Here is a 25,803-nt window from a genome sequence, read left to right on the forward strand (position 1 = left end):
GGGCGGGGCGCGGGCTGGTCTAGGCGGCCGCGGCTCCATGGGGCTCCTGGGGCTGCTGAGCCTGCTGCACTCGGCTTTCTTCGGGGACCAGGTAGGGCGCGGGGGTCTCGGCCACCGGGGGAGGGGCCTGACTGTAAGCACCGCTAGGGCGAGAGAGCCGCAACCCGGGACGGGATGAGGACCGCGGGAACGTGGTCGCGGCAGCAGGAGGCACACGGGCACGTGCACGAAATCTGGACGGGTCTGGGGTCTCAAGCAGTCGCTGTGGAGACTGTTGCCAGGGAAACCGCCTCAAGATGGATGCCGGATTGGGAGCCCCTCCCCCGCACCGCAGCGACACCCTCACTCGGGGTTTGCGCAAGCGCGGCCTTGCCAGGTCCAGCTTTCGGCCTCCGAGGGAGGCACCCTGGACCCCTCCTCAACTGCACAGTCGAGGAAACTGGCTAGGGCAGAGGAGCTGCTGCCGGGACTTGCTGTGTCGAGGCTCCGCCCTGCCCAATCCGGTGGGGGGACCGTGCCACGCCCTGCACCTCTCCAGGCCTCAGTTTCCCCTTCTGGACGCGGAGTGTAGGGTCCACTTAGATGTGCTCCCACGCTTATGGTTATAGTAATATCCATCCCACCCGGCACGAGCTCTTTCCCGGCCGCGAAATCTTTCTGAATCCTGAGGCTAGAACATCCCCTCTTTAAGAGGAAACTGAGGCTGGAGGAGTGTAGCGGGGACCCCAAGGTCACGACGCAGGCAGGGCTGCAGCCTGAGCGCCGAAGGGAGGCGCCAGCAGAGGACACCACCTGGAGGCCGGCGGGAGCTGTCCGCGGTGCTGACGGGTCTTCACGCCCACACGCTCCACTCCCGGGAAACTGAGGCCCAGAACCCTGGTTAGGCAACCCATCCCGGGTTGGGAATCGGGAAATCAGCCTAGTCCGGCCAACCCCCCCTGCCCCTCTTCAGGGGCGCCCCCTCAACTGTCAGGGCCCTTGCCCAACCACCCAGCCCAAACCCATCTCTGATCTCATGACCACCTCGTGCCTTCCTGCTCCGCTGCGCCCCCATCCAGCTCCAAGTTGAGGGACACCCTGGTTCCGCCCCTAGCCCCTGACACAGCGCAGGCTCAGTGGGGAAGGGCGAGGAATCAAGAGGGAAGAGACGCCCGGGGTCAGGCTCAGAAGGCCCAAAGACTGCTCCGTGAGTGACTGGCTGTGTGCCGGGCTGAGTCCTGGGGGGGGGGGGTGTTTCATGGTGGGGATGGGAAGAAGTGATCTTTGCGCGGTAGGGGGCGCAGAAGATGCCAGGGAGGGAGACTGGAGAGGGCCCCCCACTGGGCCTGGTGACTGCGCTTTCTCAGCTCCCTGAGATTGGGTCTGGGGTCCTGGGAGGCTCCTGAGTTTCCCAAGGCTCTTGTGGTCCTAGAATGTCCAGTGATCCTGAGTCTGGTTGTGGTTCAAAGATTTACGGGGTCAAGGATTTGGAGTGGTGTCAGGGACGTGATGTTCCAGAGGCTTGGAGACAAGGGCATTTTGCCCTAGAGCCTCAGCTCCCATGTGCCCTCAGCCTTCCAGGCCCCAGCCACACCCAGAGTGATAAGTGCCCAGGGAGGGCCTGATGGGGCTCATGCATGAACTCAAGCAATGTGCTCCCTGTCCTGAGCCTGTTTCCCCATGTGTACAAGGACAAGACTGGCCATGGGACCCTCCCAAGCTCTGCCAGCTCTAAGGGTCTGGCTGAGGGGCCTAGAGAGTAGTGACATCTGAGACTGGGTAGGGGAGCTGAGACTTAGGTCCAGTCGGGGTGGGGGCAGGGATTCTCCAACCCACCTCTCAGTGATCAAAGGGGAAGCTGAGGCCAGAGAGAGACATGCCCAAGGGCATTCAGGGAAATCAAGGTGCAGCTGAAGCCAGGGCCCCAGGCTCTGTCCTCTCCCCACCCTCATTCTAGCTTTGCCCAGTCTGCCCTGCTTTTCCGTAGTCAGTTCAGCCCCATGACTCCTCCAGGGGGACTGCCCCTGCTCTAAATGCTTCATAACTTCTCTGGTCCAGCCCCACTGCCCTCTGTCCTCCGTGGCCCCCCAGGAGTCCATCTTTCCTGAGTGGGCTCTGGTTTCTCCTGGCTCTGGGCATTGCACATGCTGTTTCCTCGGCCTGGAATGCTTTTCTCCTCCTTGACCCCATGACCAACTCTTAGTCATTCTGAAAAGCCCCAGCACCAGTGTCCCCTTCTCAGTGCAGCCTTCCCAGCCTCTGGAAAGAGCCTTTCTGCCCACTGCACCCCCCTTCCCAAGCTCCACAGGCTGGGGGCAGCTGTGTCCAGCTCTGGAGGCCCTGAACATTCAGGCCCCCACATCTCCTGGTCCTGGTGCCTCCTTTGTCCTTCAGACAGCGGGCAACCTGAGCCACAGCTGCAGATTTGGGCTTTTGATGTTAAACCCTCAAGTGGCCTCTGGGGACCCATGGTTGATCTGAGACAGCTAGGGACATGTACTCCTGGTACCCCAGACCCCTCCCTCCTCTGGCTTCCCTTATGTGAAGGTGAATTATGGGTGCGACCAGAGACAGAGACCCAGACAGAGATTTAAAGAAAGCAGGGGGATGTGGGCAGGGACATGATGTCACAGCAGATGCCCACAGAGGTGCTGACCCTCTGCCAGGGAGACAAGGAGAAATGGGGAGAAATGCAGGGTCCCAGGTGCTTCCCAGCGTGCCTGCCCATCCACCACGCTCAACTCCTACACCAGCCAGAATCCTGGGGTGGGGGTCCAGCTGGAACCCCAAACCTGGCCTGCTCTGACCCATCTGAACAAGACCAGGCTGGATCTTTAGGGAAGGGCTTTCTGTCCTGCCCCTGGAGCTTCCCTCCCTCCACCTTAAGATTCTGATGTAACATCCAAGACTGGATGGTTTACTATCATATTCTGCAGATCCAGCCATGGGCGCTTCCAAGAGGCCATTTCACCCCAGAATGGGGTGGAGGACACGAGGTCGTGGTCCTCAGGGTGCGCCCTTCCTTTTGGGGGTTCACCCCCACACATGCACACCCCCTTGAACCCGTGCGGAGGTCCGATGCCCGGCGGCAGCCGCTGATCCCCGCCCCGGGCAGCCATTGGCTGTTGCCATGGCACCAGCCCATCTTCCCGCTCCGCCATTGGCCGCCGCGCCTGCATCCCGCATCCTGCATCCTCCCCCGCTCGCTGTGGTCTCGCCCAGCGCCCAGAGCGGCGGCGCCGCCTGGTCAGGCCCGGACCGGGCTTTGTTCGCCACAGAGCCCCTCGCCCTCGACGACAAAACCCCGGAGCCCCGGAATCCACGCCCCGAGGCCGCCCCGTCCCTGGAGGACTGGGAGCTCGGGCGGGGCCCGCGGAGCTGGGCTGAGGGAGGAAGACCCAGGCTTTCGGCGCCCCGGCCAGCCGAGCCCCAGTGAGATAAAGTAAGCGAACGCTTTCCCTGGGTGGAGGGCAGGGGGTGCGGCCTCCTCTTCTGCCGTGGATCTGCATCCCTTTCTCTCTGCCTCAGCACACACTCCGAAGCCTCTTTCTTCAGCTTGGAGCCAGAGGAGAAACTGTCCCAGGGAGGTGGGCGTCTGCTGCGCAGCAGCTGGTCCCGCGCAAACACCCACTCACAGGTTTCAACACCCAGACCTCCCAGAGTCTGCGGGCAGGCCTGCTGTGTGCTTTAGGAGATGGTGCTGCACCTCTCTGGGGGCCAGTCAGATTAGAGGAAATGCGGCCCCTCGGTGCTCATTCAGACAAACCGCCAGCTCTTGGTGCTTTCCCGTCAGTGATGGAGATCTCTGATGCAGGGCCCTGAGGCAGCCTGGGGGCTAGGGGTAGGCAGGAGAGCTTCTAGGAGGAAGTTGCATGTGAGGGATAGCAGGAATCAGGAAAGGTGTTTGGGGTAGGAGAACTGAATGTGCAAAGGCCTAGGGGAAAGAGAGCTGCTGGTGGCAGTGATGTGGGGTGTGTGTGGAGGAGTCACATCTTATGCTGAGGGGGCTGGGAAGCCATGGAGACACTGGGTCAGGGAAGAAATGGAACTCTCCTTGTGACTTTCGAAGTTCCCTCTGGCTGAGCCTGCCAAGTGGACTGTGGGAGGCCAGGAAAAGGCTGGCAAGGCTTCCCTGGGAGGGTCCAGCTGAGCAGAGCTTGAGGGGTTTGTGAGAGTGTGGTGTTTGTGAATCCAGATTATAATGAGGGAGCCTGGTGGGCGGCCTTGCTGCCAAGTTCAGTTTGATGGGAACTCGGGAGTGACCACTAGGTGTGGGGGGAGCAAAGATGTCTGAAGCCTGGCCTGGGCCATTCCAGAAAAGCCCTGTGAGCACAGCCTGGGAGAGGGCCCGGGTGGGGTGCTCTGGGTTTGGGGCATGGGAGGACGTGCCCAGGACGCGTGCTCCCCCCGGCCAGGCATGGCGTGATGGCTCAGCCAGGACACAGGGCTCCATCAGGACTGTAGGGGTCTGGCTGCAACCCTGGTCTGTTCTGATCCCCAGCTGGGACCCCTGACTAAGCCGTGGCAGGGAAGGCTGAGGTCGTCAGGTAGCCGGCCTCCCCCACCTGACACACTGTCCTCATGGGACTTCCCCATCTGCCTGGGACTTGCAAATTGCTCCATGATCACCACCCCACCTAGACTCACATCAGCCCACAAGACAGGCCTGGCCAACCGAGTTCTCCCCATTCGTCAGACATGCAAACCAAGGTCTTGGGTCGGGAGGTGCTTCTGTGTGTCCAGCACTGCCTGGACTTCCAGACACTTCCAAGGCAGCATCTGGGTTCCAGTCATGCCTTGTGTGTCCACTAGCCTCCGTTACTCTCTCTGAACAGCCTAATGGTGGTCCCTGAGACTCAGGATTGTGACAAGGAGTCAGATGACAGGGCCAGGCCCACAGTAGATCCTGAGCGGTTAGAATGGACTGACCCCACTTGGGGCTGAGTTCTTCCCCCAACTCCAGGTCCAGCTGTGCCCTTGGGGATCCCAGGGTTGGTGGGGGACTCAGCAGGGGAGGAGGAGGAGGAGAGAGAGGAGGATAATGAGCCACTGAATGAATGAGGGCCGAGGGCTGCCAGGTTGAGGGGGAGAGGGAGGGATCAGGTGCCCTGCTGTGGGCAGGCAAGGGCTGACTGATCTGGAGAGGGGGCTCAGGCAGGCGGGGCGAGGGGGCTCCCAGGGAGGAGGTGGCGGAGGGGATGGGCTGCCATTGGTGTACCTCAGACAAAGGCGGAGGGAGGGGGTGAGGGCTGATGGGAAGGGAACAAAGAGGACGGGGGGCCGGGGTTGGGACGGCTCATCTGGAGGGCCAAGCGCCAAGCAGAGGGAGGAGGCACTGGCCAGCTGGACAGAGGGAGGAGGCTGGGCTGGAGCAAGAAAGGACAGCCAGACACACAAAGAAGCCAGCGGCGGTGGCAGAGCCTTGGGGATGGGGCGTGGGACACCGGGGGCTGCAGGGGCTGGCAGAGGGCTGACCGGAGGGGCACCAGGCCAGGCAGGTAGCTACTCCAGGTCCAACCACTGATGGGGGGGTGTGGGGGCTGCAGGGCATCCAGGTTCCACACCCTCAGGGTGACCGTGGTAGGTTGGGGTCTGTCTGTCCTGCTGTCCAGCCACAGGGGCTCCACTGTCAGCCTGACCATGGCTTTCTTGGAACCTCCACGGCATTCTTGTCCAGCGACTGGACCAGGTGCCAGGCTGTCTACCCAGCCTCTGCATAGCTATCTTTATTCAGGAGAGGGTCTTGGCTGTCCATCCATCTGTCTGTCTGTCTCTCTGGCTATGTGTCTATGAGCCTGGTGGCAGTGGGCTGGCCAGTCCACCTGCTGGTTTAAACTATCATGCTGTCTGTCCTTCTAGGGGGTTGTCAGCATATATGTCCAGGCCCAGCAGTGAGGGCCGATGGCTATCTGGGTCTTGTCTGTTGGTCAGTGGGCTGTCTGTCTGAACACCTGTCTGATGGCTGTATCCATCTGTTTCTCGTTGTCTCTGCCTATGTCTGTCACTCCATCTGCCGTGTTGTCTGTCCCTCGGATTCCCTGGGCCAGCACTGTCCTCTCTGCAGCAGGCCACACCAGCCACTCTGGCCCAAGATCCACCCCAGGTTTGGGTTGTAGGGTTTGGGCTTAGGTCAGGGGCCAGCCCCTCACCAGGCCCTTGGATGATTCCTCTCTCCTGTGGCTCCAGGCACTGCAGGAGCTGAAGATGACGAGCTCCGTGGCACCCTATGAGCAGCTGGTGCGACAGGTGGAGGCCTTGAAGGCCGAGAACAGTCACCTGCGGCAGGAGCTTCGGGATAACTCAAGCCACCTGTCCAAGCTGGAGACAGAGACATCAGGCATGAAGGTAAGGGGAGGCAGGGCAGGGGATGTGGGCCGGGGTCTCAGGGACAAACCCCAGGGTGCTGGACCCAGGGATGGGCAGGCAGGACTGGGGGCCTCTCCCAGGGGACTGGACCCGGCACGGTGCAGATGCTGACCGCCCTCTTTCCTGTCTCCACCTTCAGGAGGTCCTGAAGCACTTACAGGGCAAGCTGGAGCAGGAGGCCCGAGTGCTGGTGTCCTCGGGGCAGACTGAGGTGCTGGAGCAGCTGAAAGGTAAGGGGCTGGCCTGGGGGCCACCCCCCGCACACTGGGGCAGCCCCTGGCCCACTCCCAGCGGGAACTGGGAGGGGGGAGGGGTGCTCACTGGGCCTCTCCCTCCGCACCCATCCAGCCCTGCAGATGGACATCACCAGCCTGTACAACCTCAAGTTCCAGCCCCCGGCTCTGGCCCCAGAGCCAGCTGCCCAGACCCCTGAGGAAAGCCCAGTACACAGCTCCGGGCCCTCCAAGGACAGCTTTGGGGAGCTGAGCCGGGCCACCATCCGGCTGCTGGAGGAACTGGACAGGGAAAGGTGAGATGGCGGGGAACCTTACCAGAGGCTGCTTTCACAAGGTTCCACCCACAGCCTCTCTACTTTCTGATGTCCCCCATGTGCCCTGACCACTGAGCCTACCCACCCACCTAGTGAGTAGCCCCCGGCCCACACCCTGCCCCCTGTGGAGCCCCAGCCCACTTTCCTGGCCCAGCTAACCTCAGCTGGAGGACAAAGGGGAGGGGGCCATTCCTGGCAGAGGGGAAGGCTCCTGGGAGATGTCCCCATGGGCCCCGACATGCAGGCGTCTCCGGGGACAGGGCTGTGTCCAATGCCAGGCCTCAGAGTCAGGCCTGGAGCCAGAAGGACTCAAGGCGGCCTTTGTGGAGAAAGGACTGCAGCGCAAGAGACCAGGGCCTGGAGCCGGAAGGAGGCAGGGTCCGGGTGCCTAGCTCACTCGGCCAGGTTGTGTGGGGTCAGATGCAGCAGTCCCGGAGCAGCCCGGAGTTAAGTCCACTCTCTGCTGTCAAGCAAGAACACTAACGCCTCCCCAGCCTCAGACTTCCGCTCTGTGAGATGGGAACAGCAGGGTCTGTGCACAGGGCGTGAAGAGGGGGAGTCTATTGCACCTCGAGCAGCCCGAGCCTGGCGTTTGCCCCGTGTAGGCTACAGGGAGACTAGCCGGGCTTGGAGAGGTGTTAGAGTCAGAACCGCCGCCTCAGTTTTTCTCCGAGGACCAGGATTTACAAAGGAGCTACTTTCTCTCCTTTCAGTTAATTTCCGTACCCCATTCCCACCTGGGACCGGCAGGGCCACGGGCGAGACTTTGCCACAGTGTTTATTAAACCTGGCACACAGTAAGCACCCAACAAGTGATTAGGAAAATCAGAATAAACAGCACACAGGCCAGGGCTCCGGCACTGTGAGCCGGGGCCCACCGACCTGCCCTCCCCCTAGGTGTTTCCTGTTGAACGAGATTGAGAAGGAGGAAAAGGAGAAGCTCTGGTATTACTCGCAGCTGCAGGGCCTGTCCAAGCGCCTGGACGAGCTCCCGCACGTGGAGACGGTGAGCGGGCAGGAAGGTGCCCAGGGGTCTGCAGTGCTCGCCCCGCCCACCGCGAGGGGAGCGGAGGGGAGGCCCCGGCCCCGTCCGGGCGTCCCCTCACTGCGGCCCACTTGCCCCTCCCAGCAGTTCTCGATGCAGATGGACCTGATCCGTCAACAGCTGGAGTTCGAGGCGCAGCACATCCGCTCGCTGATGGAGGAGCGCTTCGGCACCTCGGACGAGATGGTGCAGCGGGCGCAGGTGCCGGTGGGGGCGGGGCTATGAACCAGCGGGCGAATCAGAGTGCTGAGATTGTTGTGGGAGTGGTCTGGGTTAGTAGGCGGGGTTATATGCCTGTGGGCGAATCAGAGGGCAGAGACTCCTGTGGGTGGGGTCTGGGTTAGTAGGCGGAGCCAGAGCTAGAGCTGGTTGTGGGTGGAGGCAGGGGGTGCTTAGGGCAGCACCAGGCTCGGAGGGCAGAGTCCAACAGCGATGGGGATGGGGCGGACTGGGCGACGAGCTGCATCCGGACAAGACTTGGGAGTTGATAGTCAGTGGCGGACAAAGTCAGGAAGGCCTGGAGGACGAGGTGGGGTCTAAATAGTGGGCGGAGCCAGCCCCTGCGGTTGAGAGTTGGCCCTTGGGTGGGGCCAGGCAGAGGGTGGAGTAGATAACTAACTGGGTAGGGTTTAGGGTGGGTGGGCTGTATCAAGGAGGAGGCGGAGTCAGGGCCAAGGGTAGGGTTTGGGCAACGGGCGGGGCCCTACCAGGGACTGAGGGGAGTCAGAGCATGGGGCCGGATTTGGACTGGGGGCGAGGCCAGATTGGGGGGTAGGCAGAGTCAGAGCCTGGGTGGGAGGCCCGCAGCCTGCACTTTCTCCCCTGCAGATCCGTGCTTCCCGCCTGGAGCAGATCGACAAGGAACTGCTGTCAGCTCAGGACAGAGTGCAGCAGACGGAGCCCCAGGTACCAGGAGGGGTGGAGCCAGGGTCCTCAGGGCCGGCAGCAGCCCCAGGCAGCAAGGGGTCCAGGGCCTTGCTCAGGGTGCTGTAATCCGTCTGCTGCCCCCACCACAATGTCACGGGTGTGCGAACGGCATCAGCAGCCTGGGCGCTTTGTGGGGTGCCCTGGGGCTGAGCCCCCAGGCCTGGCTTTCTCCCCACAGGCCTTACTGGCAGTGAAGTCAGTGCCAATGGACGAGGACCCTGAGACGGAGGTCCCCACGCACCCTGAGGATGGTGCCCCTCAGCCAGGCAACAGCAAGGTGAGGGGAGTACAGGTGGGGGGAAGCTGAGAGGTGGGGTGGGGGGAGTGGTTGGTATACACAGCCAAGTGGGTCCTGCACCCCTGCCTCCCCGTGCTGCCGTAAAGCTTCCCCAGGTGTGGAGGGTCACCCTGAGTTGGAGTGCACGGTGAGGCGCGGTTGTGGTCTGGAGCCTGGTGGGGTGGGTGTGGATACCTGTTCTGCATATTTGGAGGGTGCTCTAGACGTAGATGGGGGCCAACCCTAGGAGTACCTGGTGAGGTCGATGGGGTGGGCATTTGGCCCTCAGGGGCTGGGGGCATTTCTGCAGTAATATGTGGGTGTGTGCGCCCCGCAGGATGCACAGCCAGGGTCTGGGATGATGAGCGCGAGGCTCTCCTGGCTGAATCGTTAGACTCCCGCCTGCTGAGAAGGAGTCACCAGGGCCGTTGTTGGCTGCCCCTGGCTGGGGAGTGCAGGTGGGCTGACTGGGGCCAGGCGATCCAAGCAGGAGTCCCACCCTGATGTCTCCTGCCCCTCGCAGGTGGAGGTGGTCTTTTGGCTTCTGTCCATGCTGGCGACGCGTGACCAGGAGGACACAGCCCGCACGCTGCTCGCCATGTCCAGCTCACCCGAGAGTTGTGTGGCCATGCGCCGCTCGGGCTGCCTACCGCTGCTGCTGCAGATCCTGCACGGCACCGGCACCGAGGCGGGGGCTGGGGGCCGCCACGGGAACCCTGGGGCGCCGGGAGCCAAGGACGCACGTATGCGCGCCAACGCAGCGCTGCACAACATCGTCTTCTCCCAGCCGGACCAGGGCCTGGCGCGCAAGGAAATGCGTGTCCTGCACGTGCTGGAGCAGATCCGCGCCTACTGTGAGACCTGCTGGGACTGGCTGCAGGCCCGGGACGGCGGGCCCGAGGGAAGCGGCGGTGAGTGTGCAGCTTCTGTGCGATGGACATGCAGCCCGGGCTTCCCGGGTGGTGGGGCAATGCCGTTAGCAGTAAGGACAGCCTCTGGCTTTAGCCTTGCTCTGTGCCACCCGCCAGCAGAGGCCTTGTGGGAACCTGTGAGGACAGACTGGCAAAGGGATAGCCCCTAAAAATGACACCCTAGCGCTGCCGCCACAGGGCAGATGCTCAGGAAGCAGTCACTGATTGCATGGCTGGATTGTGGGTCACCCTGGAAACGTGGACGCAGAGTTTGAGATTCCAAATTTTTGCAGGGGGCTGCAAAACGGGTTTTTTTTTTTAATTTTTAAATTTGGATTTATTTATTTATTTAGGAGGGGAAGGGAGATAATTAGGTCTATTTATTTACCTATTTTTAGAGGATGTATGGGAATTGAACCCAGGACCTCACTCATGCTAAGCATGTGGTCTACCACTTGAGCTACACCCGCCCCCCACCAGCAAAGTTAGTATCAGATGCTGAGCACCAGGCCAGGGAAGGCAGGCATCTCCTCATTCACTTCAGAGGGTCCGTGAAGGAGGCCTGCTGCTCTAGGGGTGACCCCCACATGCCCAGCCAGCAGCAGTTTGGAAAGCTCTGGAGTCTTTGCAGGCCGGAGGGGTGGAGACTTTGGGGAGGGGCCAGGAGACACTGCCTGGAGTGGGAGGGCTCTGACCTGGTCCCTTCGCCCACAGCCCCGGTCCCCATCGAGCCACAGATCTGCCAGGCCACCTGTGCTGTGATGAAGCTGTCGTTCGACGAGGAGTACCGCCGGGCCATGAACGAGCTGGGTGAGTGCCCACCCTCCGCCCTGAGCGCAGCCCCACCCGCATTTGGCGCGAGGCCTCCGTGCTTCGTTCAGACCAGGGCAGGCTCTCAGCCCTTGTGGTCCCGAGGCTCAGAGAACAGCGAAGAGGCCAGAAAGCCAACTGCAGAGGGAAGGTTCCAGCTCAGTGCTCAGAGCTCCAGGGCGGGGCAGGGCGGGGCCGCCCTGTGAAGTTGAGGTTTGCGAGCGTTGGCGTCACCGCAGCTCTTCCTCCACATAACAATACTGGAAATGTGGGAACGGAAAGACCGAGGGCCAAAAATCCCATCAGTGTGCTCAGCTTGACTCTAATGGTTACAAAATGAGGCAACCACTTCTCACCCAGCATGTGGTCAAAGCGCCCAGTTTTGTAGGATCTCACTGTGGCCCCTACCCCGTGTAGAAACGGGTTCGAACCCAGTGGAGGAGAGCTTTCTGAAGGGGCGGTTTTGTCCTGACTTTTATTTATATATATATAGTGGAGGTACTGGGGATTGACCCAAGGACCTCAGGCATGCTAAGTGGGAGCTTTTCACTCTGTACCCCTGAGCTATACCCCGCCTCCTCCAGGGGCATTTGGAATAACGGACACTCTAAGAGAGGAGACGCCTCGAGTCTCCCCCCACCCCAGCTGGGGGTTTATCCTCTGGCTGGATTTACCTACAGAGGCGCAGAGAAACAAGCAAGGCAGCCACCCACCCAAGTGACACCCCCACCCCGACACAGCAGGAGTGCCCGACGGCAGGGGGCTGGGGTCAGACGCAGCGGCCCTTTAGACAGACTTCTTCAGTTCTCCGCGGGTCAACGGGAGGACAGTAAACCCAGAGAACAGGGGCTGTCCTCCCCGCCAGCGATGAGGGGCAGGAAGGAGAATTTCCAGTTTCATGGCAACCCCTTCTGACAAACGCACACTAGGAACACGTGCCCCTTTCACGGGATAAAACAGCGGTTCTCACGGCGGGGTCCCGGGGCCCCTGGGGGCTACCAAGGTCCTTCCAAGAGGTCTGCAAAGTCACTGTTATGTGGGTAAGCTAACAACCGGCCGTTTCCATGCTCGTTCTCTCATGTGCACGTGTCCAGTGGGGTTTTCCAGACCCTCCGACTCTGAGGACCCCTGGGCTGCGCGTTCTGGGGTTCAGAGGTTTCTCCATTTTAGTTTCTAGTCTGGTAAATTTTGTGAGCTGTAACCCACCTGAACGAAAACTCTCTGGGGTCCTCAAAAAGTGTTCAGAGTGTGCAGGGGTCCCAAGACCAAAATGCTTGCTGGCCACTGGTGGCCAGGGCGCCACTCAGGTGAGCAGTCCCTTGGTTCCCGGAAAAGTGCCTCCACCCATAGCTCGGCTCGGCTCACTCTTTTTTTTTTTTTTTTCTGTTATTTTTTTCCTTTGTGTGGGTTCCCAGGAGTGGAGTTTCTACATTAAGAAGCAAAAAGCCTTTGGAATTTCCCCCCCTCAACTTCTAGTTATGTATTTAAACATTTTTAAACCTGTGGTAAAATGCGATTGTGGTAAAATGTGTATGTATTATATAAATGTGGTAAAATGGATAAAATTCACCGTCTTAGCCATGTTTAAGGGCACAGCTCAGTGGCATTAAGTACATCCATGTTGTGCCAGCAACCCCAGCACTTTTCTCCAGCACTTTCTCACCTTCCCAAACTGAACCTTTGTCCACATTAAACACTGACTCCCCCTCCCCCTCCCCAGCTCTGACAACCAGGAGCCCCCCTCTCTGTCCCTGCGGACTGGCCTGTTCTGGACGTCTCACATCCGTGGACTCACACACTGTGTGTCCTTCTGTGTCTGCTTCTCTCCCTGAGCACCGTGCTCTCGGGGTCCGTCCACGCGGGAGTGGGCGTCAGAGCTTCTCCCCTTTTTGTGGCTGAGTGACCTCCCACGTGGGGAGGGACACGGTGTGTGTCTGTCATCTGTTGATGGACCCTGGAGTTGTTGCCACCTTCTGGCTGTCGTGACTCGTGCTGTGCACGTGCATGTGTGGCTCACTTTGGGAGTTTTCTGGTTTGTGTGGCTGCCTGCCTTCCCCAGGGTGCTCCTTACCGGCATGCCCATCAGCAAAATTGCTTGTCCAGCACAGGAGGAGCCATTGCTGAGTAGGGGGTGGGGGTGGCAGCTGGTGTTTTGGTTCCTGCGGGTTCTTTCCTTTCTACTCACGCTGACCATTCTCCTCCCCAACATTCATTCTCTTTGTAAAGTGAAAATCCTTTTCCTAGTGAGTGAAGAATTGTGTGTGCAGGTCACAGGCACCCGGTCCTGCCCTCAGTGGCTCATGGTCTAATGGTCTTAGGGGCTTCTCATCTGGGGAGTCACGGGGCTTCCCTGAGCAGGTGACTCTTGAGCAGAAGGGGACCCAGGAGACTGGGTGAATAGCAGGGAACAGCATCCAGGCACAAGGAGCAGCATGTGCAAAGGCCCCGCAGATGAAGTGTGACTGAAGGCTGAGGGCAGAAAGGAGGCGAGTGTGGTGCTGCAGGGCAGCCTGACTGGTGGTAGGCTGCCTGGAGGTGGTGTCCCCAGAGTTGGGCTTCAAAGGTGAACCTGGGGGAGAGCTGATCTGGCAGTGGGATGGAGGGGAGGATGTCTAACCAGATGAACTGTGTGGGCAGAGGCTGGGAGGAGGGCAGGTGGTTTGGGATGCTCGCCCGCCCCCAGCGCTGCCGTGTCCCCCCAGGTGGGCTGCAGGCCGTGGCAGAGTTACTGCAGGTTGACTACGAGATGCACAAGATGACCCAGGATCCTCTGAACCTGGCCCTGCGCCGATATGCTGGCATGACACTCACCAACCTCACCTTCGGGGATGTTGCCAACAAGGTGCCTGGGCAGGCGGCGGGGCAGCAGCCCCTCAGGTCTAAGCCCCCTTTGTCCTCATCCCTGCCTCAAAGTAGCACTGGGAAGTGGGGACAGGTGTTCCCAATTTACAGGTGGGGAGACTGAGGCCCAGAGCCTCCCTCAGGCAGGACTGCCTGCCTTGGCCGCTCTGCTGCTGCCCCCAGAGGGGCACCTCTGGGTAGGCGGGGGTTGGGGTGGGGCTGGTGTCTGTGCCTCCGGAGCCTCAGTTTCCGCATCTGAAGGGCGACTGCTCCCTCCCCCTCCCCCGTGATGGTGAAGATGGGAGGTTGGGGTCCAAATGCTAGCACACAGTAAGTACTCCATTAGCGTAGGAGGCGGCCCTCCTGCCGCAGCGTGACTTTCCTGCGTCACCCACAGGCCACGCTGTGCGCCCGCCGGGGCTGCATGGAGGCCATCGTGGCCCAGCTGGCATCTGAGAGCGAGGAGCTCCACCAGGTACCCGGAGGGTGGCCCCTCGGTGTGGTGTCCGCTGCTGGCGGCAGGGTCAAGGGCAGGGGCGGGGCTGCCTCTGGAGCCTGGCCCAGGCCCAAGGTGCCTGCTCTGCGCCTGCGCAGGTGGTGTCCAGCATCCTGCGGAACCTGTCCTGGCGGGCTGACATCAACAGCAAGAAGGTGCTGAGGGAGGTGGGCAGCATGACTGCCCTGACGCAGTGCGTCCTGCGAGCCACCAAGGTGGGCGCCGGCTGGGGCGCTGGGCTGGGGCCGGGGGAAAGGGGGCCGCCAAGGCTGCTAAGCGCGAGCCAGGGGGCAGGTAGGCACTGGCGGCAGGTGGTGAGTTCTCTGCCTTGGGAGGAAATCAAGCCAAACCACCTGCCACTTGGCAGGTGGTCCAGGCCTGGGGCTTCCAACCAGGGGATGGTGGATCCCATTACTTTTTACTTTTACTTGAAAACGCGTTTGGGTGTTATTTGTCGCTGCCTCAATGGGGAGGGTCCCTGCGGTGGGGCTGGGCCTGGGGCCCTCACTGCTGACCCCCTCCCGCTCCTCCCTGTGCCCAGGAGTCCACCCTAAAGAGCGTGCTCAGCGCCCTGTGGAACCTCTCAGCGCACAGCACGGAGAACAAGGCCGCCATCTGCCAGGTGGACGGCGCCCTGGGCTTCCTGGTGAGCACACTGACCTACAAGTGCCAGAGCAACTCGCTGGCCATCATCGAGAGCGGCGGCGGCATCCTGCGCAACGTGTCCAGCCTCGTCGCCACCCGCGAGGACTACAGGTCGGCCCCGCCGCCCTGGGGGCAGCGCGGGGAGGGCGCGGGGACGGTGGGCCCTTGGGGCGGGGGCGGCTTGCGGTGGGCCGGTGCGGAGGGCCGCCCTCCGTCCTCCTGCAGACGGGTGGTCCCGACCTGTCCCCGGGGACTATTCTAGTGTAAACGTATCCCAAATATTACATGGGCTACACGGAGACTAAATTTTACATTAGTTTAGTAAAAATACATGCAATTTTCTAAATAATATTAATGAATATTTGTTCTTCATGAAAATATTATTCACTGAGTAATATTAATAAGTAAACACTATTCTTTATTAATATATTTATTATTTAGTAGTTAACATTTATAATAAGTAATGCTTCTAATGTATGCAAATACATAAATCTTTTTAGTGTAAGTGTATCCTAAACATTGCATGGGATATACTTGTACTAAATTTTAAATCAATTCATACAAAATATATAATTTTCTAAAAAATAATATTCTTTATGAAAATAAATACAATATTCACTAAATAGTGTTAATAAACATTACTTGAATAACAAGCATTTATTACTTACTAGGTAACAATAATAAATAATGCTTCTAATGTAGGCAAATACATATGTTTTTTAGTGTAAGTATATACCAAATATTGCAAGGGATATACTTACATTGAATTTTCCTTTATTCAAATAAAAACGTACCATTTTTTTAGATAACAGTAAAGCTTATTATTTATTAAATAAAATATCACTTAAGACTAATAATAAGTAATGCTTCAATGTATGAAAACACTTTTTTTAGTATATCCCAGGATATACTTGTGCTAAAGATTTTATCAAAATAAAAATTTGTTTGCAAATCAGTGTGATACACTGTATCAACAAAAGACAAAAACCACACAGTCATCTCCATAGATGCAGAAAAAGCATTTGATAAAAGGCAACATCCACTCATGACAAACACTCTCACCAAAGTGGGTAGAGAGGGAACATATCTCAGCATAACAAAGGCCATTTATGACAAACCCGCAGCCAGCATAGTGCTCAGCGGTGAGAATCCGAAAGCCTTCCCGCTAACATCTGGAACAGGACAAGGACGCCCACTCTCACCGCTTCTAGTCAACACAGGGCTGGAAGTCCTGGCCACAGCAACCAGGCGAGAGGAAGAAAGAGAAGGGGTCCAAACTGGAAGGGAAGAGGCAGAACTGTCCCTAGACGCAGACGACATGATGCTATAGACAGAAAGCCCTGAAGGCGCCACGCAAGAACGACTAGAGCCGCTGAAAGAATCCAGCAAGGCAGCAGGACGCAAGGCAACGTACAGAAATCTACCCCGCTTCACACTAACAGTGCAATGGCAGGGAAGGAGAGCAAAGAAACAATCCCTCTTAAAAACTGGATCAAAAAAGTACTTAGGAACATGCCTGACCGAGGAGGTGAAAGATGATGCACACCCTGAGACCTGGCGAACACTGACTAAGGGAGTTAAAGATGGCTGAAAGGAATGGGAAGACACCCCATGCCCTTGGATTGGAAGCGTTAACAGTGGTAAAACGGCCGTGCTACCCAAAGCAACCCTTACAGATTTAATGCGATCTCTATCAAATTACCCAGGACATTTTTCACAAAACTAAAACAAATAATCCTAAAATTTATATGGAATCACAAAAGACCCAGAACTGCCAAAACAATACTTTTAGGAAAAAGAACGAAACTGGAAGCATAGCCCTCCCAGACTTCTGACAATACTGCAAAGTTACAGGAGTCAAAACAGCATGATGTTGGCACAATAACAGACCTATGGATCAAGGGGCCAAACAGAGAGCCCAGAAATAAACCCACACACCTATGCTCAGTTACTCTTTGACAAAAGAGGCAAGATTATACAATGGGGAAAGGACAATCCCTTTGGCAAGAGGCGCTGGGAAAGCTGGACAGCTGCATGCAAATCAGTGACGTTAGAACACTCCCTCACGCCATACACAGAAATAAACTCAAAATGGCTTAAAGACTTAAACATAAGACAGGACACCATAAATCTAGACAAGAACACAGGCAAAACATTCTCTGACATAAATCATAGCAGGGTTCTCCTAGTTCAGTCTACCCAGGCAATAGAAATAAAAGCAAAAACAAACAACAAAGGAAACCATAAACAGAACAAAAAGACAACCTACAGACTGGAAGAAAATACTTGCAAGTGGTGTGACTGACAAGGGCTTCACTTCCAGAATATACAAACAGCTCATACAACTCAATACAAAGAAACAAACAACCCAATCAAAAAACGGGCAGAAGACCTACATAGACATTTCTCCAAAGAAAACATCTAGATGGCCAACAGGCACGTGAAAAGATGCTCAACATCCCTAATTATCAGAGAAAAGCAAATCAAAGCCACAGTGACGCATCACCTCACACCAATCAGAATGACCATTATTCAAAAATCCACAATAAACGCTGGAGAGGGTGTGGAGAAAAGGGAGCCCTCCTACACTATTGGTGGGAGTGTAGTTTCGTGCAGCCATTATGGAAAACAGTATGGAGATTCCTTAAAAAACTAAAAATAGGCTTACCGTATGATCCAGCTATCCCACTCCTGGGCACACACCCAGAGAAAACTCTAATTTGAAAAGATACATGCCCCCTACTGTTCACAGCAGCACTATTTACAGCAACCAAGACATGGAAGCAACCTAAATGTCCGTCAGCAGAAGACTGGATAAAGAAAATGTGGTGTACATACATATATGATGGAATACTACTCAGCCATAAAAAAGAACGAAATAATGCCATTTGCAGCAACATGGATGGACCCAGAGATTATTAGTCAGACAAAAACAGATATTATATGATACCACTTATATGCCGAATTTAAAATATGATGCAAATGAACTTACTTACAAAACAGAGACACAGAGAAAACAAACTTACTGTTACCAAAGGGGAAGTAGGGGGAAGGGATAAATTAGGAGTCTGGGATTAGCAGCTACAAACTGCTATATACAAAATAGATAAACAACAGGGAACTACATTCAATATCTTGTAATAACCTGTAATGAAAAAGAATATATATTATGTGAAACTGAGTCACTTTGCTTTACACCAGAAACTAACACAACATTGTAAAGTCAACTATGCTTCAATTAAAAAAATTTTTTCAATTTATTAAATAATGCTAATAAATTAATAAAAAGTATTTTTTAAAGCAAGCAAAAATCAGTCTTTAGTATACCCCAAACATCACAAGGCTTAGGTGCATTAAAATGAGATATACTAGAACTATTCACTTTAAAAGATAACCATTATTTTTTAAAAAGAGAATTATTGCTATGTTAGCATTATTTTATTTAATAAGTATTTCATTGCTATTAATAAATAAAAGTTTTAGCACAGCCCATTTGATATTTGAGATATACTAAATATTTAATCTCTTTCCTGAAATTCAAAGTTACCTGGGCACCTCCTTTTCGCTGCTGGTGGGATGCGGGCGGTCCAGGCGGGGCAGCGGGTGGGGCCTGACCGCTCCTCCACAGGCAGGTGCTGCGGGACCACAACTGCCTGCAGACGCTGCTGCAGCACCTGACATCGCACAGCCTGACCATCGTGAGCAACGCGTGTGGCACGCTGTGGAACCTGTCGGCCCGCAGCCCCCGCGACCAGGAGCTGCTGTGGGACCTGGGCGCCGTGGGCATGCTGCGCAACCTGGTGCACTCCAAGCACAAGATGATCGCCATGGGCAGCGCTGCCGCCCTGCGCAACCTGCTGGCCCACCGGCCGGCCAAGTACCAGGCGGCCGCCACCGCCGTCTCCCCCGGCGCCTGCGCGCCCAGCCTGTACGTGCGGAAGCAGCGCGCGCTGGAGGCCGAGCTGGACGCGCGGCACCTGGCCCAGGCGCTTGACCACCTGGAGAAACAGGGCCCACCCGAGGCCGAGGCCGAGGCCTCTTCCAAGAAGCCCCTGCCGCCCCTGCGGCACCTGGATGGCCTGGCCCAGGACTACGCCTCTGACTCGGGCTGCTTCGACGACGACGACGCACCCTCCCTGGCCACCGCCGCCGCCGCCGCCGCCGCCGCCGCCGCTGCCACCGCCACCGCCACCGCCACCACTGAGCCTGCCAGCCCCGCGGTGCTGTCCCTCTTCCTGGGCAGCCCCTTCCTGCAGGGGCAGGCGCTGGCCCGCGCCCCGCCCGCCCGCCGTGGTGGCCTGGAGACAGAGAAGGAGGCCGGCAGGGAGGCAGCAGTGGCGGCCAGGGCCAAGGCCAAGCTGGCGCTGGCGGTAGCACGGATCAACCGGCTGGTGGAGGACATCTCGGCCCTCCACACCTCGTCCGACGACAGCTTCAGCCTCAGCTCTGGGGACCCCGGACAGGAAGCTCCGAGGGAGGGGCGTGCACAATCCTGCTCCCCTTGCCGGGGGCCGGAGGGTGGGCGGCGGGAGGCCGGCAGCCGAGCTCACCCGCTGCTGCGGCTCAAGGCGGCCCACGCCAGCCTCTCCAACGACAGTCTTAACAGCGGTAGCACTAGCGACGGGCACTCGAGGCCCAGCCAGCTGGCGGCGCTGGTGGAGCACCGAGAGGGTCCCTTGTGTAGCCAGGAGCGGCCGAGCCGGCTTGACCTCCACCTGCCCGGCAGCCAGGCTGAGCCAGCAGCCCGGCACAGCGTGGCCACCGATGCCCAAGTGCGCACCATCAAGCTGTCACCCACCTACCAACACGTGCCACTGCTTGAGGGCACTGCGCCCCTGGCATCTGGGGCCCGGAAACAGGCCTGGCTGCCCACAGAGGGCCTGAGCAAGGTCCCCGAGAAGCTGGTGGCCGAGGCCACACCTCTCTGCCTGTCCCGCTGCAGCTCCCTGTCCTCACTGTCTTCGGCCGGCCACCCGGGCCACAGTGAGGCTGGGGACCTGGACGACAGTGATTCGTCCCTGGAGGGGCTGGAGGAGGCTGGCCCCAGAAAGGCAGAGCTGGACGGGGTCTGGCGAGGGCCGGGGACTGCCTCGCTGCCTATGGCCATCCCGGTGCCCCGGCAGGGTCGTGGGCTGGGGGTGGAGGATGCCACACCCTCAAGCTCATCTGAGAACTGTGTGCAGGAGACACCGCTGGTGCTGAGCCGCTGCAGCTCCGTCAGCTCTCTGGGCAGCTTTGAGAGCCCGTCCATCGCCAGCTCCATCCCCAGTGACCCGTGCAGTGGGCTGGGCAGTGGCACGGTCAGCCCCAGTGAGCTGCCCGACAGCCCCGGGCAGACCATGCCGCCAAGCCGCAGCAAGACGCCGCCACTGGCCCTGGCACCACCAGGTGAGCGGGAGGCCACCCAGTTCAGCCTGCAGTGGGAGAGCTACGTGAAGCGCTTCCTGGACATCGCCGACTGCCGGGAGCGCTGCCGGCTGCCGTCCGAGCTGGACGCGGGCAGCGTGCGCTTCACGGTGGAGAAGCCGGATGAGAACTTCTCCTGCGCCTCCAGCCTCAGTGCGCTGGCCCTGCATGAGCTCTACGTGCAGAAGGACGTGGAGCTGCGGCTGCTGCCCCCGGCCGGCCCCGAGCGCGGCCGCGGCGGAAGCGGAGGCCCAGGCCCCCACCTGACTGGGCATCGCCGGCTGGACGAGGCTGGTGTTCGCCTCGAGGGGCCGACATCCACTGACCAGGAGCTGGAGCGGCTGCGTGACTGTCTTGGTGCAGCCGTGCCTGCCCGGCTCCGCAAGGTGGCCTCCGCATTAGTGCCTGGCCGCCGTGCACTGCCTGTACCGGTCTACATGCTGGTGCCTGCCCCGGCCCGGGAGGATGACTCCTGCACTGACTCGGCCGAGGGCACGCCGGTCAACTTCTCCAGTGCCGCCTCGCTCAGCGATGAGACGCTGCAGGGACCACACAGGGACGGCGGGCGTGCAGATGGCCAGAAGCCCGCAGGCCGCACCACCCCCACAAAGCAGCCTGCAGGACACCAGCACAGGGCAGGAGGTATGGGCCGGAAAACAGAGCAGCCCCGAGGGGCTGGCAGGAGCCGGGCGGGGCTGGAGCTGCCCCTCCGCAGGCCCCCGAGCGCCTGCGGGGACAGGGAAAGCTCGCGCCCAGGTCGGGCACGTGGGGATGAGGCCCTGCAGTCTCTGTGCCTCACGACACCCACCGAGGAGGCGGTGTACTGCTTCTGTGGCAACGACTCGGACGAGGAGCCACCCACAGCAGTGGCGGTGGCGCCCCCACGGCGGGTATCCGCCATCCCCCGGGCGGTGAAGAGGGAGCGCCTGGCTGGTGGCAGGAAGGAGGCACAGGTCGCACCCAAGGCCATGCCCACGGCCGCGCCGCCCACCAGGGCCCAGCCCAGCCTCATTGCTGACGAGACGCCCCCATGCTACTCCCTGAGCTCCTCGGCCAGCTCCCTCAGTGAGCCTGAGCCCTCCGGGCGCACAGCCGGCCGGCCCCGAGCCCCTGAGCCAGCGGCTACCAAGGGTGGGCAGGACAGCTCCCCCAGCCCGCGGGCCGAGGCAGAGCTGCTGCGGCGCTGCATCGGCTCAGCCATGCCCAGACGCCGGCCCCAGGCCCCCGGCCCGCGGCGTCGCCAGCCCCGAGCTGCGCGACCAGAGGAGCAGCCGGCAGAGGTGCACCAGGAGCATAGCGAGGAGGCGGCGGGCTCAGACCATGCCTCAGACCTGGACAGCGTCGAGTGGCGAGCCATCCAGGAGGGCGCCAATTCCATCGTCACGTGGCTGCACCAGGCGGCCGCGGCAGCCACCCGCGAAGCCTCGTCCGAATCTGACTCCATCCTGTCCTTCACGTCGGGGCTATCAGTGGGCTCCACCCTGCAGCCCACCTTGCATGGGCAGGGGCGACGCCCAAGGGCAGAAGGCCAAGCAAGCAGTGCTGTGCGGCCAGAAAAACAGGACGTGGCCTTGGCCCAGCGCAGCGGTGGCCCGGAGAAGCCACGTGGCGCTCAGAAGACTGCATCCAGGGTGCCAGCCGTGCTCAGGGGACGGACGGTTATCTACGTGCCCAGCCCAGCAGCCCGAGCTCAGCCCAAAGGTGCCCCCGGCCCCCGCACTGTGCCAAGAAAGATGGGAGCCCCAAGCCCCGTGCAGCCAGCAGCTCCAGCCAAAGCCCTCGGCACCGGGCAGCAGCGGTCTCGGAGCCTGCACCGGCCTGGCAAGACCTCGGAGCTGGCGGCACTGAGGCCCCCTCAGAGGAGCGCCACACCGCCCGCTCGCCTGGCCAAGACCCCCTCATCGAGCTCCTCTCAGACCTCCCCTGCCTCCCAGCCTCTGCCCAGGAGGTCGCTCCCAGCCACCCAGGCTGGGGGACCCCTGCCTGGCCCTGGGGCCGCTCCAGTGCCCAAGACCCCCGCACGGGCCCTGCTGGCAAAGCAGCACAAGACACAGAAGTCGCCGGTGAGGATCCCCTTCATGCAGAGGCCTGCCGGGCGGGGGCCGCCACCCCTGGCCAGGGCGGCCCCAGAACCCGGTCCCAGAGGCCGGGCAGGGGCCGAGGTGGGCCCAGGCACCCGAGGGGGCCGCCTGGGCCTGGTGCGCGTGGCCTCCGCCCGCTCCAGCGGCAGCGAGTCCTCCGACCGCTCGGGCTTCCGGCGGCAGCTGACCTTCATCAAGGAGTCACCAGGCCTGCTGCGCCGACGCCGCTCTGAACTGTCCTCGGCCGAGGCCACCACCCCTGCTGCCCAGGCCGGCTCGCCCCGCCGTGGCCGGCCTGCGCTGCCTGCCGTCTTCCTCTGCTCCTCGCGCTGCGACGAGCTGCGGGCGCCCCCCCAGCAGGCCCCGGCCCCACAGCAGCTCCCCGCAGCCCGGGCCAGCCCCTGCGAGAGGCCGCCCCGGCGCACCAGCTCCGAGAGCCCATCGCGCCTGCCTGTCCGCACACCAGCGGCCCGGCCCGAGACGGTCAAGCGCTACGCTTCTCTTCCCCACATCAGCACGGCCCCCAGGCCCAACAGCGCCGCCCCCAGGCCCGCGGCTGACCCGGCCCGCCGCAGCAGTGACGGGGAGGCCCGGCCGCTGCCCAGGGTGGCTGCGCCGGGTACCACGTGGCGTCGCATCCGGGACGAAGATGTCCCGCACATCCTGCGGAGCACGCTGCCTGCCACCGCCCTGCCCCTGATGGGCTCCTCGCCCGAGGAGGGCCCGGCTGGCCCACCGCAGCGCAAGACCAGTGACGCTGTGGTCCAGACAGAGGACTTCGCTGCCACCAAGACCAACTCCAGCACATCTCCAAGCCTGGAGAGCAGGGAGCCTCCCCAGACCATAGCCGGCGGCCCCACCTCCCTCCTTGGCAGCGACGTGGACGGGCCCAGCCCTGCCAAGGCGCCCACCCCTACCCCCTTTGTCCACGAGGGCCTAGGGGTGGCTGCAGGGGGCTTTCCTACCAGCCGGCATGGCTCCCCCAGCCGCTCAGCCCGGGTTCCCCCCTTCAATTATGTGCCCAGCCCCATGGTGGCAGCCACCGCTGACTCTGCCGTGGAGAAAGCCCCTGTCCCCATCCCCACCAGCCTCCTGGAATAGTGGCCGCCAGAGCTGGCTTTCCAGAACATCCTCTCCCGGCCCAAAGCGGTCTGGAGGCCCCGAGGGTGGTCCCAGGGCCTGCCTGCCCACCCAGTTGCCCGCCCTCTGAGCCTCACCCCTGCCCACATGGGCCTCACAACTCACACGTAGACGCTTGCTTCTGTGCCGGGGAGAGGGGTGGGCACTACGGGAGGAAAATGAGCGGCAGGCTGGACCTCAAGTCCCTGCTAGAGGTGGTCCCACGGTGGACCACCCTTCTAGCTGGGGCTGTCCTCAGCAGTGCCCTCCAGGGCTCCCAGCCCTGCTGGGTCAAGGATCAGCATGACACTCCCCTCCCCAACCTCGGGAGCTGCAAGGGGGTAACGGTGCCCGCCGAGGTGGGGGACAGGGCTGGGGAGGGTGGCACCAGCGGGAGCCTGCCAGCTGGGGGCTGCGGCAATGCAGGCACAGGAGGAAGCCTGTAATTACAGGCAGGGCCGTAATTTGTTAATAATGGCTCAGCTGGTTTGTTTGCCTTCTCAGCCCCAGCTGGGGGTGTGGAGAGGGGTGCAGCTGAGCCCAATAGAAAGGCAGACCCTGCCCCAGACAGAGACAAGTAGGGAGCCTGGAGACTGAAGGTGGGGGTGGGGGGAGTGCGGTCGCGACCCAGGGCACCCCTGCAACTGGTAAGGAACAAGCAGAGGGGGGTGTGAGGACGATGGGTGGGCTCTGGCTGACCTGGGCAGGCGAGGTCGGTCAAGATGCCCTGGTGGGCAAGGTACCAACGGGAGGGGGCCAAGGAGAGTCAGCTGTGACCCCAGCAGGACTGCAACCCAGGAGAGGAGGTCCCGGCAGACACCTGCCCAGCCACTGGTCTTTCCTTTTTCAATCTTATTCTCCTTTCCAAGGTGAGGAGCCCTGGGTCTGGGGCTCCTCCCTGTGGGATTGCGTGGCTGTGGGATCCAAGGCGGAGCCTGCGCCCAGCCTTCGGACTGTAGGACCTGGAGCCCTGGAACCACAGCCGACAGATGCTAGAGAGCTGGTACCAGCCAAGGCAGGGAGGTGGACAGCAGGCCTGGAGGCCAGGAGAGGCCGCACCCCAAGGCAGGTGTGTGATCCTTCTCCACCCAAGCACACCTTCTGTAGGAAGAGCTGGTGACCTCTTCCCTGCAGAGCCTGGCTCTGCGCCGGAGCTGCTCTGGGCCCGCGGGTCTGCCATCACAGCGGCCCCACAGAGCTGCTCCTGGGGGCTGGGGGCCAACGTCCTTTCTCTGGGAGGAAAGGACATGGGGTTGAGTCAAGAGGTGCCGAAGGAGCCGTCTCCACCCACGGGCACCGCTGTCCCGTCCCTCGGACACTATGTTGCTGCCGCCGCTTAGAGCGCACATGGACCACGCTGCGTCCCCTCCTGCAACACCCCGTCCTGCAGGACAGACTCCAGGGCTCTGCCTGAGGGGCCAGAACAGGACACAGGACCAGAAGGGCTGCGGACTGCACCAAATGCTCCTTCTTTGATGGCGCCCACAGTGGGGGCCACTGGGGAGTCTCCCCGGGGAGCCGGCAGGCAGCAGAGGGCACTGGACCTGGGGGCTCCAGGCCAAACTCAGAAACCACGGTTCCTGTCCCCATCAGCAGCGTCACGGCAGGGCCAGGTGGTCTTCCAGGCTTCCCAGACTTGGGGGCTACAGCCAGTCTCCCCCTTGAAATGGGTCCCCACCCCTGCTGACCCAGCTGTGGGGGTGGGGTGGGGCAAGCCCCACACCGTGAGACCCAGAGCAGTGCTCTCGCCGCTGTGTGCCTGTCTCCCTGCGTGGGCCGTGGGGAGACCTCCCAGAGCTACCTCTCGGGCAAGCAGAGCTGTGGCGCGACTGGTGGCAGAGGACCCTCCCCGGCTGCCCCTCTGCCTGCCCTCTGTCCGGCCCTGGGCATTCTCTCCACAGGCAGGGCCCGCTCATCCTCGTCCAGCGGCCACTTCTACCTTCTCCACCCACGGCAGTGGGGGCCCAGGGGCCTGGGCAGAGCAGATTCCTGGAGAAGACAGCTCTGGCAGTCACTGAACAATCAACCTGAGGCCGGAGCTGGGGGACTGAAGTCTGATGATCCAAATGCTGCCCGTCAAGCCCTGACCCCTCAGGACGCTGCTTGGCCACCTGGCCACCTGTCAAGGGGACACGGGGCACCCAAGCTGGGGACCTCAGCCCAGGGGCAGATGGACACCCCGAGCTGGGTGCTGAATTCTCAGCATTACCTCACCCACACCGCCCAGCCGGCTGCAGCCCGAGCCGAGCTGCCGTGGTTCATCCCCTGCACCCGTGTCTCCATTCAGTCCTGGGCCTCCCCAGCGTACACACTCAGCTCCCTGTACATACAGCCCCGCCTGTCCCCCCAC

The 25,803-nt window shown here is 60.5% G+C and overlaps 1 protein-coding gene across 6 annotated transcripts; it reads left to right on the forward strand.

Annotated features, from left to right (window-relative positions):
• On the forward strand, positions 1 to 25,475 carry APC2 (APC regulator of WNT signaling pathway 2). 6 transcript variants are annotated; one of them, XM_064479636.1, is made up of 15 exons: positions 1 to 91; positions 6,166 to 6,324; positions 6,485 to 6,575; positions 6,694 to 6,874; positions 7,793 to 7,901; positions 8,025 to 8,141; positions 8,769 to 8,846; positions 9,046 to 9,144; positions 9,668 to 10,055; positions 10,770 to 10,865; positions 13,568 to 13,707; positions 14,104 to 14,181; positions 14,301 to 14,417; positions 14,744 to 14,958; positions 18,476 to 25,475. In XM_064479636.1, the coding sequence occupies exons 1-15, from the start codon at positions 38 to 40 to the stop codon at positions 23,433 to 23,435; spliced, it is 6,882 nt and encodes a 2,293-aa protein (XP_064335706.1). In that variant the 5' UTR covers positions 1 to 37; the 3' UTR covers positions 23,436 to 25,475. The 6 variants fall into 6 exon arrangements, with proteins under 6 accessions (XP_064335706.1, XP_064335707.1, XP_064335710.1 ...); XM_064479637.1 differs by having other exon boundaries at positions 8,028 to 8,141; XM_064479640.1 differs by lacking the exon at positions 1 to 91 and adding an exon at positions 158 to 1,186.
• Positions 25,476 to 25,803: the final 328 nt, after the last annotated feature.

The sequence above is a fragment of the Camelus dromedarius genome, chromosome 27 (assembly GCF_036321535.1).
Source record: "Camelus dromedarius isolate mCamDro1 chromosome 27, mCamDro1.pat, whole genome shotgun sequence".
NCBI lineage: Eukaryota > Metazoa > Chordata > Mammalia > Artiodactyla > Camelidae > Camelus > Camelus dromedarius.